We start from the raw sequence: 11172 nt of genomic DNA on the forward strand, positions 1-11172 counted from the left end.
AGAAAAGCAGCAAAATTATTAAGCTTAATAAAGTAACACTTACTAGATCAATAATAATAAATGAGCTCTGATGGAGTGCATCCCCCAGTAATAGGCAAAGGCTCTCTTTTCAAAGCTGCTGAACACCCACAGTTCCTGGGTTTTACTGGACAGAAAATGTACTGAAAGAAGACACAAATCTGTATTTTTTAAAGTGTGTCATGGAGATCAGACTTTTTTGTTAATACAGAGACTTCTCTAAAGAGAAAAAAGCCCCAGGGTTTATAGTTATATTCTTTAAAACACCCAAACTGCCCATTTTTGTAATTTTTATGAGTTTATCAACTTCCTGTTTCCAGCTGCCTTTGTATAATCAGAGTGCAGCCTTTTTTCCACATTTTTTGTTCTAAGAGGTTGATCCTCATCTCTGTTCATGAGAAAGTGTTGGGCTGTTTTTTTTAACATGCAATTTTAGGACTGCCTTTAAACATTGAAGTATTTTCTTTAAGCTCCCATGCATATTTCCCCACAGACTGGTTACAGAGTAGCCTGCAGTTTAAATTTAAAAAAATTACTCATGTATTCTGTAATTCAGAAACTCACAAACCAAACATGAAGAAACTCCTCACCTGCAGCACAGAGGCCTCCAGCAGCCATAGGGAGCACTGCCTTAACCTTTCCAACGTCCAGGCAGGATGAGAGGTGGGAGCTGCTGTGTGAGGGCTGGGCACACACTGCCTAACCCTAACCCTGTACTACCACATTTATCTACTCCATAAATTTTTTATAAAATCAAGAACAACTAAGTGTACACAGCAACAGAACTGCTCACTCAAGCTGTTCTTGATGCAAGCACATATTTTTAGATATCAGTATTGTTAATTTCATCCAATGCAGCATTTACTTTTATACATTAAGACTTACAAGAGTATTTGGTAGAACATCCTATGGAGATAATGAATTATAGTTTTCATTGAAGTAATTTAAGAACACATTAATAGAAGCTATGTAAATGGAACAAACTTCATCCTATATATTTTTATTTATTTTCCTCCTTTATTACAGAAAGGTCATTTAACAAAATTAGGTCCCTATTCATAGAAAACCCAGATCATGCTTTTATGGGAAAATTAATCAGTCTTATTTTTATGTACGTGCATGAGATTCCTCAAGTAAGCACTGTCCGCTTTTACTCCTTTGACTGGAAATTATCCCAAATGCTGAAATGTATCAAATTTCAAAAGTACCTATTTCTATTAATTTCTTAGAATTCTCTAGTTTTAATTAAAGTAACCATGATTTTTTTGAAACAAAACAAAATCCCACAAAACCACAGTTCTTTGGAAAGAAAACACACAGTTCTTGACAGAGAGAGAGAATATGACTTGATACAGTAAACTGGATTCCATGAGGGCATACAAATCAAGAAATACCAAAGGAATTCAATCCTGATTTGGATAGTGAGGCATCCAGTTTCATGATATAGTTTAATGAGAACGATTTTAATTCCCAGAATCTGATTGTGAAATCACATTACAGAATAAAATACTTAGACAACATTTAGTTATGTACATTCTGCTCCAAAAAATGGACTGTGGAAATTCTTTACATTTCTCTTAGAAATACATACAAACCACAGCAGAGGCCAACAATCCACTGGCAATTAACAGCCATGAGTCAACTTCAGGGAAAAATACCTGGGGAAAGTTTTAATCTAATACTGCTTCACTAAAAGCATTTCAGTGTCCCTTCAGACTGCTTTAAGTAGTTTGCTCTCCTTGTCCCAAAACATTATCCCAGTTTACCTTGCATGATGCTTGGGTACTTGTTAGAGTATGTCTTTCACAGAAGAAGATAACAAATATTAAGAAGAGGAAATTAGGAGTTCAGAAAATGACAATACAGAAAGTCCAAGCGGGTGCACGCTGTGTGAGTCATCTAAAACAGAAGGAAAAGTAAAATTGACTGTGTCCCTGTGATACATTCCTATACATATTTTATGGAAAACTTTATATAGCTTACCCTTTATCTTACTTCAAAACACATAATCTACATTATTACTTAAAAAGAAACACAGATATACTTGAAAAGAAACACAGTTATAAAATAACAAGTTTGTAAACTGTAGGAACAAATAATTTAAAGCTCTTTCACTAGTCTAGACAATTTGTACATTAATTTGAATGGGAGCTCACACCAAGTGCTGCAAGATAGGAATTACATTCAGAGAAATGGATATCAACCTCCATTCCAAATTTCTTATCAATACACACTAATAATCATCAATCTGGCGAGGACTCCATTATAAAAAAATCTCTTAGATAGCCCTGAAGTGCAAATTATTCATTTGTTAAGGAAAAAACACTAAATCCAGTAGTTTTCCCACAAGTGGCTGAATTTCACATGAAGTGGAAAATTTTAGTTTTGGTTATGTTTTATTTTGTCACATAAGATAAAGAAATTACAACTTCTAATCCCACAAAAATATGCTTAGACTATACAAGTCTTCCTAATAAACCATTACAGAAGCAACAGTTTCCTAGTTTGACTTAAATGTTTGTGGAAGCACAAATTCATTAATCTTTGCATTGTGCACACATCAATTTTGACAATCTTTAGTGTTCTGCTTCTCCCCTGACAATCATTTCAGCTGGGAAACTTATTCAGAAGTTACTTTAAAGCTGTTCTTAAGTTATTTGATGACAAAAAAAAAAAAGATTGCTGCAATGAACTTTTAAGAAGATACACTGCTATTTTCTTCAGTTCTTTAGAGATGGATCAAATTAGGGCTGCACAAGAAATCAGTACTGATGATCAGAGACAGATCCCAACTGCATGAAACAAAGCAGTTTCAGTGAAAATGCAGCCACTGAAGTCTGGTGATGAGAACTGAACTTTAAGCTTAAAGTTCTCTGCATTTTGTCTAAAAAACATGTGTCAGTCATCAAATCTCTCAGAATTCTAAACACCAAAAGAACAGAAGACAACAAAAATGGATAGGTACATAAAACTATGATGCCTAGTTCTCCTATATACATATATATATATAAAAATTAACTCACATTATAATATCAAACTGCATAGCATTACAGAGGAAGGCAACTTGAATGGCTGAAATTAAAAAATGTGAATGTTACCAACTCTATTATTACCATTCTGGAATTTATAATACCATAGAGTAGACTGTTGTTAGCAACAGCTATAGCCCAATTTCAGCAAAGTCTGTCTTAATTCCAGTGAATGTAGAAATCATTAATTCAGACAAGTTGTTGCATGCTCTGTTTTCAGGTCCTCTTTGCAGGTTTTGCTGTTAACTGTTTCTCTCTTTCAAGTTCCTTCTCACGTTGCTGCTCTCGTTCCAATTCTTCCTTCTGCCTCTTTTGTTGCAGCTTAAGTGCTCTTTTCTAAACAGAAAAGACAAGAAAATAACTGTAAGTTTTATACATATATTTAAGTTGAAGCAACAAACAAAATCCCTCCCATTCTGCCTCTCTCCAACACCCCCTCCTTATGACTGAATGTAGCATAAACTGTTCCTTTTTGCTTCATCCCTCCCACTTTCAGCTTACTGTTCAGAAATGGAAAGTTTGTGATCTACACTGGGAAAACAAAAACTGGACCCCCTTCAGTATCACTAAAAGTCATCCTTTGGGTACACCTGACAAGGTTCTTACCATGCAATTTACTGCCTCCAAGAAAAAATTCTCTTGTTGAACACACTGACTAATCTTGCCAGAATGTAACCAGGATGTCTACATAGCATGAAACCAGTGAACTCATGCCACTGTTCATGATACATTAAACAGAAGTAGAAATTCTTACATTTGTGACAATCTACTTTCCATTGAAATGAAACTGAAACAACAAAGAGAACTGCTTGGAATGGAGTGGACTAAGTAACAGAATAAGGCATGATCCTTACACCACCTAAACATGAAGATTACACTGAAAGAGTCATTTAGATGTGTAAGATGCTTGAGCACCATTAGGAGCAAGTGAAAGGTTAAAAACATACATGGCTTGGAGCTACTGAAAATATGATTTTAAGATAAAATTCTATTTTAGTCAGAATTTTCAGCATGCATCCAAAATAAAAGTTGGAAGTCAATAATACATAAGTAAAAATCTGTATTAGAAAGTAAAAATATTTATCCCACTTACTTTTAACTTTGATGTCTTTTCATGCAGCATCATCATTTCATTTCTAATATTCACTAACTTGTTGTGATAGTGTTTAGCTTCTGAAAACTTAAAAACCATAACTGTTAAAGCATTGACTGTCAAGTTAGAACAGTTGTTTTCTAAAGCTACACAGTAAAATAGCAATCAAAAACAGTGATTACCAGAACAGTTTGATAATGGAACAAACATGTTCAAGTTTATATATAAAATTTACATATCACATATATTAATATAGAAAACTACTACATCTCAACAGTTACACAAAGTAATCTACTGAATTAAGATTCATGAAACAGAACAAAAATATTCCAACTTTATGCACCACAGAGGAATGTTTAATGCACCATTCCTGCTAGTGTGGGGAGGAGCACAGAGCCCATTGGAGTCACAATACTACTGAAAAAAAGTGTACACTTGCTTTGGCTGCTGGCTTTGAACAGCCAGTCCCACCAATGCTGCCTGCCTGAGCCTGCACTCTCTTCCCACTGCCTCTCCTATTTAACAGAAACATGCCGGTTCCCACCCTCTCCAGCAGTTTGTCCCTAATATCTGAACTGGTTTTATTTCTGTACATCATTGAGAAAAAGGAAAAGTCACAAGCTGATAGTAATGCTTCAACAAGAAAATCTATGCTAATCTAGAATTTAAAAGGCATTTCTGATACTTACCAAAGCATTGATATCAACAATGGAGTTACACTCTTTGAATTTTGAAATTTCTTGTTCTAATGTTTCCAGCAGTACCACTTGGTTCTGTCTAAAACAAAAAAAAGATGCATAAATGCAAAGTAAAGTACCACATATGCTTTTCAACCAGCCCTTTAAACAGGCTTTTAATCAAAACAGTATCAATACACACTTCTCAATACCACATTCCTCTTATGCATTGCTAGGCGATTTCAATAAAAACGTGAGTAAATGACTTTAGAAAAATCCAAGCTGCTATTTGTTGCACAAATTCAGCTGGTATCACAAAGCACATGGATATCCAGGATAAATATTCCAAAACCCCTGAAGAGGCACTCTCCAGGTTGCAGTAGTTGGCTGAAAGGAAGAACAATTAGCTCTTGACTTTCCACTTGGGTGCCTCTGCATCATGATGCAGGACTAAGTTATTTCTGCACAGAACTCGGGTGGATTCCTGGTGATTATTAAGGATCTCCATCCCACACAAATCAGCTCAAGTCTTTCCACACAAAGGCTGTCCTTGGCAGGAGCATAACCACATCATGCATAGTGAAACCCAAACTAAGGTACCCTGCAAAACCTGAGATGGATCTGTGTAAAGCTCTTTCTTGTATCTCTGTATCCATGGCAGATCTGATCTGCATTTGAAATCAACTACTCTTGGTTATCAGTGAGGTATCAGTGTTCAAGGAACTCTTATCTGTTTAGCTCCTTACTTGTGTTTTTCAAGTGTTTGGGTTAGAGACTGAACAATAAATAATGTATCTCACTACAAGCTGCACTGAATACAAACTGCATGTTTCAAAGCAAAATAAATGCAGCTTTTAGCACACTTTTCCACTACAGAAGTCAGTGAGCATTTAAGAAATCTAGGTCTTCTGTTCTGTCTGGCTTAGAGGATTTTACTTTTCTAGAGTTACACATTCTTCAGCCATAGTGCTCATAGGCTGCACTGCAGCTTCTCCACCCCCTGGTACTCCCACAGATCACCAAATTATTCAGGCTGCTTGAGTCAGGATACAGAAATGCTGATAAACTATATTCCAGTTAAAGGGAACCAGCAAATTATATTGAAAAGAGCAGCAAACCAAGTATGCACGTGTATGAAGTTGGTTCCCAAAATCTGCTTACGTAAGTTCCTGCAGCGCTGATTTGGATCGCTGAAGATCAGGCAGGTAGTGGGAAATCAATCCTTCAGTCAGCTGCTCCACAGCTCTCTCATCTATTAAAGGCAGATCTTCTACAACTCCTTCATCTGGAGATGCATCACTGGGACCTACACCAAAGAACAGCAAGGCTGTTCAGGTCAGCACACACTTCAAGCTTCACCTAGAGGACCTATATCTTCCTTTTCAAAAAATTAAATGCATTAAAACACACTAAAATTCTCTGCACTTTTTCAACTAAACTGGACTTTTGTCTTCCTCTTCTTTATTCCTCCCTTATTCTCAGTTCGGTATCAGAAGCTTCCTGGTAAACCTTTTTATGTGAACAGCAGCAGAATAGAAAGAGGGAAATATAACTGTTCCATATATATTTAAAAAAAAAAAAAAAAAAAAAGACTATTCCAGTCGACTAAAGAAAAAAATGGATATCAGTGTTCTGACTATGTATCAAAGAGTATCTAAACATTAACAGCCCCCAACCTTTGCTGCCAAAGTCTGAGAACAAGCCAGGCTATGAAAGGTCTTCGCCTGTGACTCAAAACACCAAGAGTCCATGTTGAACTCCAAGAACTGAACTTCACAGCCTGTAAGTTTCGTACGGGCACGCTAGGATTATTTTTTTGTCTGCTCTTGGAAGATAAAACCCTTCACAGGCCCACGCACGGGGGAGAACGATGCGGGAGGCAGCCCCTGGCCACCGAGGGAGCCCGCCCGTAACACCGGCTGTGGCGGAGCCTCCCGGCGGGCGCCCCGCTCTGATCGGGCCCGGCGGCGGCTCCAGCCTCTCCTCATCTCTCCCCGCACCCGCGCCCTGCCCGGCCCGGGCTCCCCCCACGTACCCAGCGAGCGCCCGGGGTCACCCGCGGCCGCCGCCTCCCTCCCCTCCGGCCGCTCCGCGCCGCTCATCGCTGCCGCTCCCGGCGCCCTCCGGCAGGGCAGAGCAAGGCAGGGCCGCCCGAGCCCGCGGCAGGCGGGTCCGGCTGCCCTCACCGAGTGGGCCGGCCCGGCGCCCCCCGGCCCGCGCCCCGCCGCCGCCGCACCATAGAGCCGCTGCCACCGCCGAGCCCCGGGCCTGGGCCGCGCGCCGGGCACGGAAGTGACGCGCGAGTGACGATGGTGACGTTGAGTGCCGCGCCTGGCAGCGGGGCCGCGCCTGGCAGCGGGGCCGCGCCTGGCCGCTGGGGCGATGCCAGTGGCGGTGCCGGGCGCTCTTTGCCGCCGCTCCCCCTCGCTCTCCGGGCGTGCCTGACTCGTCCGGAGCGGGAGCTGCCGGGCCCCGGTAGCAGCCGCTGGGGCCGGGGCCTCGACGTGCGCGGTCTCCAGCCCCGGGGGGACCCCGCCGCGGTGCAGGGCCCTGAGCAAGCGGGGTGCGAGGGCACCGGCCCAGCCTGCCCGGGCACAGCGGCCGCCGGGTGGGAGCGGCACAGCGCAGCCCAGGGAGCTCTGCTGCCGCGCAGAAAACAACTGAAGTCACCGCAGATGCCCTTTCTTAGGGACATCCTTGCTGTTGTATTTTATAGATTTGGATTCTCCAGAAACCGTGCAGACTTTACTTGTAGCTTTTGTGTATGTTTCTGTCTCTCCGTCTCCCCCAACAGTGTGCAAGAGCAGTAATAATTTCACCCAGAATCTTAGAATAGTCTGAGTTGGAAGGGGCCCAGAGGGATCATTCAGTTCAGCTCTTTAGTGAGTGGCCCATATGGGGATCAAACTGCCACCCTGGTGTTATCAGCACCCTGCCCTAACCAACTTGCAAGTACATATATTCTTTAATGAAAATCAGTTTTGTATGGTAGGACTTACGTTTTTTTTCCCTCTTTTACCTATAAAGGTCTTTTCAGGAAATGCAGGTGCAACTATAGAAAAACTAATGATGTACCACTCAGAAAGTTTATTTTAATGCAGTATTTTAATGTATCCCCACGCCTTAAAGATTAAATTCAATTCAGGCAGTCCCCCTAATGCTTTTCAGAAATTGAGGCAAAAAAAGGGGCTTCTGACATGATCTGTCAGCCTTAAAAGTAACATTTCTAACAGCAACATTGTTGCAAATCCTGATGCATTTTTCTTCTTACGCATATTCTAATTAACTTTTTGCTCACAATTATGTCACTATTCCATCATCAGATTAAAGACCCATTTTTCTGCTTTTTTAAAGGAGCAACAAGAGGAAGTTGTTAGTTATCTCAAACAGACTCAAATTCCTAATTCCAACTAGTTAGCAATTTTACTTAAAAGTTTCTTTTGGTGGGGGGAAAACCCACAATTTTTGTTGAAAGTTTCACTGGGAAAGACTTTGCAGTTTCCAGATGGAATTTCTAGTAAGAACAAGTGAGATAATGACTCTGAAATAGTCTCACTTGAAATGTGGGAGTTTCAGATTTTTGCTCCTGCTTTGCCTGTTCCAGGCCTTCCCACGTCTTGCAGAAATAGACTAAGGATTGGAATAGAAAACTGCTATCTGGTTTTCTAGACAAATTAAAATTTAACTCTTTGTTAACCCAAATGTTCCAAAAAAGAGAATGATAGAAAATTTTCTTGTTTCTTTTCTTCTGCAAAATGTCCTCTGTTTCACTGTTTCCCAAGTGCCTATGTTTGTAATACTGTTAACACCACATAATTGTGTTTCATTTTATGTTGTAGCAACTGTGTTCAGAAACCTTTAATGGGCACTGTCACACTGGCATTTTGGATTTTATTTGCTACTGATTTAAGCAGTTACATCTACTGTAACCATGCCCCACCCTAGAAATGTGAGTGAAAATGGAGTTAAGTTAGCTTGAATTGTATAAAAAATAGGATGTTTTAAACCATCAGCGTTGGAGGTGCCATGTGACTTCAGGGATGACAACATGAAAAGGAAATACTTCACATTAATAGGTAACCTCTTAGAGACTCTCTGTCCTCATTAAGGAAACGGGACTATAGAAAGAGCAGAGCCTTGGCTGTTACAATGAAGAAATTGAGTGTAGCTGGTACAAACAGTTCTGTGCAGAGAACAGAGGCTCATCTTTCCAATGCATGAGCTGGTTCTTGACTTGATGACATGTCTGGTCTCAGTTATTCAGTAAAAGGTGAGCTGGCAAACCTTGGTGCCCTGGTTTAGTGTGTTAGTCCCCCCGGCTAAGTACCCTTCCTCAGTGCTGGAAGTTTCTGTTCCTGTAGGAGTTTCTGTTCCTGTAGGAGTGGCTCCAGAGTAAAACCCAACATTTTAAGACAGTTTTAAATGCAGTTCTTTTGGTGCCCTGGCTGCTCATGCCTGTGTGTCCTTCACTCACTTTGTGCTGGTACAAGTGGTGAAACTCTTGAAACACCGTGTGAGTTAAATCACGCAGAGAGAACAAAAACATCAAAAATGGGTGAACTGGAACATAGCTGGGAGCACTTTGTGGACAGCAAGGCTAGCTTAACTGGTTCCTGTCCTTGGCTGCTCAGTCTGACTCCCACACTGTTTGCTGCCCCCTCATTGTCATATGGATGTCTGTGCTAGTTGAGATCATGCAAGCAGTCTCAGTTACACATACAAATATATCCAAAATGCCCCCAATATGCATTGTTTAATTCTGACCCATTTCAGGAACTCAGTTCATGTCTGGCCCCTGAACAATTGTGCTGGTAACAATGCTGGGGGAATCATGAGGTGGGTAAAAGGGCAGGAGATGGCACCAATTTAGCCACTTGAAGAAAAATAACCTGAGATTCACGCTCAGGAAAACAGCCACACTGTAAAGTGGCAAGGGAGCTCAGATAAAACATCACACTGTCTATTTTTGGACATCATTAAGAGAACAACAATAAGCAACCTCCACCCAAGGCCAGTTTACCGCAGAGGACTCCCTTCCCACGGGGCCAGTTCCAAGAGGGGGCTCACTCCCTGTCCTGCAGCACTGCCCTGATGCCTACCAAAATCTGCTATCAGCCTTTGACCAGAAAAGGAGTGCCCTTCTCCAAAATCCTGCATTTCTATACAACTCTATAGCCTTCCCTTGGTAACTTCCTTCAACCCAGTAACAAAGCAAGATATGAACCTTCTCTCTGACAGGCATGATTTCCCAGAAATGTTATGGCTTAGCAAACTGACTGAATACAGTAACAGAATTTGGCCATAGCTACAAACTGATGCAGAACACGTGCAGGCTGAACTCAGAAGAAAATTTCAAGTACTCAGACCATGAGGAGCAGAAATAACCTCTCAGAAAAACTGATAAAGGCAAAAATCTAATTAGTCTTGTGTTAGAGCACAGCTATGAAAGGAATTATACAACAGCAGGGTCCTTGAGGTTTGTTTCTCGTTACATCCTTTAAGGAATGTTCAGAAAGCCGTAAGAAACTTCCTACAACTCTACCTTAACAGAGTTACTGAAACAATGTAAAGAGCTGTGCCGTGACAGAAGAGAAAGAGAAAAGCAATACAATGCAAACTTCTGCCGTTCCAAATCTGAAGCCAGAGCACGGAACTATGCACTTCAGGCTTCCAGCGTAGTGAACACAGCTTCCTGCCTATCACAGACCTCCATACCTTCACTGCATGGCTTGGGCAATTCTTAGCCTCTACCTCGCATGGCATTTACCCACGGAACACAAAGGCACGGAGGGAAGGGAACAGCCCCTCAGGCCACCCCGAGGGACACGCGGATGCCGCCCCTGCGCCCCCCGCGCCTGCAGCGCGGTTCCCCCGCTCCGCGGGCAGCGCCGGAGCGGCGAGCCGGCGGCAGCGGGACTCGAACCTGCGGCCGTCCCACGCGGGCGGCGCAGGCGCGGTGCCGGCGGGGTCCGCGGGAGCGCAGGGGACGCGACTCCCACCAACTGCTGCCGCCACGGTCGCGGGGCGGCCCCGGGAGCGCGCAGGGATTACGAGGGCGGCGCGCTGCCCGCCCGCGGCGGTGCGCGGAGCGGAGGGATGTGACGCGCATGGCGGCGGCGGCGGCGGCGCTCCCCCTGCGCCGGCAGGGAGGCGGCCCCGCGCCGGGCGCCGCCTGCCCGGCCGCGGCGTGACCGGGGCCGCGCCGGCTGAGCGCTGCGCGGAGTGACCGGGGCGCGGGCGGTGACAGCGCCTCGCGGCGCGGTGCCCGGCGCGGAGGCGGCACTGTGGGCCGGCGGTACCGGAGCGCTCCGCCGCGGAGCCCCGCGCCTCTTTCCGTCCGACCTGCGCGGGCCCC

General features: G+C 43.2%; 1 protein-coding gene across 1 annotated transcript; it reads right to left on the reverse strand.

The window, feature by feature from the left end:
• Window positions 1-1447: 1447 nt before the first annotated feature.
• On the reverse strand, window positions 1448-7108 carry BLOC1S6 (biogenesis of lysosomal organelles complex 1 subunit 6). Its single transcript, XM_050978655.1, has 5 exons — window positions 6853-7108; window positions 5979-6123; window positions 4830-4917; window positions 4141-4227; window positions 1448-3383 (listed from the first exon to the last, which is right to left on the reverse strand). Exons 1-5 carry the CDS (start codon window positions 6917-6919, stop codon window positions 3264-3266), a joined length of 507 nt encoding a protein of 168 aa, XP_050834612.1. The 5' UTR covers window positions 6920-7108; the 3' UTR covers window positions 1448-3263.
• Between the last annotated feature and the right edge of the window lie 4064 nt (window positions 7109-11172).

Source organism: Serinus canaria, chromosome 10 (genome assembly GCF_022539315.1).
Source record: "Serinus canaria isolate serCan28SL12 chromosome 10, serCan2020, whole genome shotgun sequence".
Taxonomy (NCBI): domain Eukaryota; kingdom Metazoa; phylum Chordata; class Aves; order Passeriformes; family Fringillidae; genus Serinus; species Serinus canaria.

Bases quoted from the DNA above. Each gene is read 5' to 3' on its own strand.
- BLOC1S6 (XM_050978655.1), bottom strand. From the start codon at position 6,919: ATGAGCGGCGCGGAGCGGCCGGAGGGGAGGGAGGCGGCGGCCGCGGGT. The intron at 4,918-5,978 runs GTAAGCAGATTT...TTTTTGTTTTAG, and splicing joins TCAGCGCTGCAGGAACTTAC to ACAGAACCAAGTGGTACTGC. The intron at 3,384-4,140 runs GTAAGTGGGATA...TTTTCTGTTTAG, and splicing joins AAAAGACATCAAAGTTAAAA to AAAAGAGCACTTAAGCTGCA.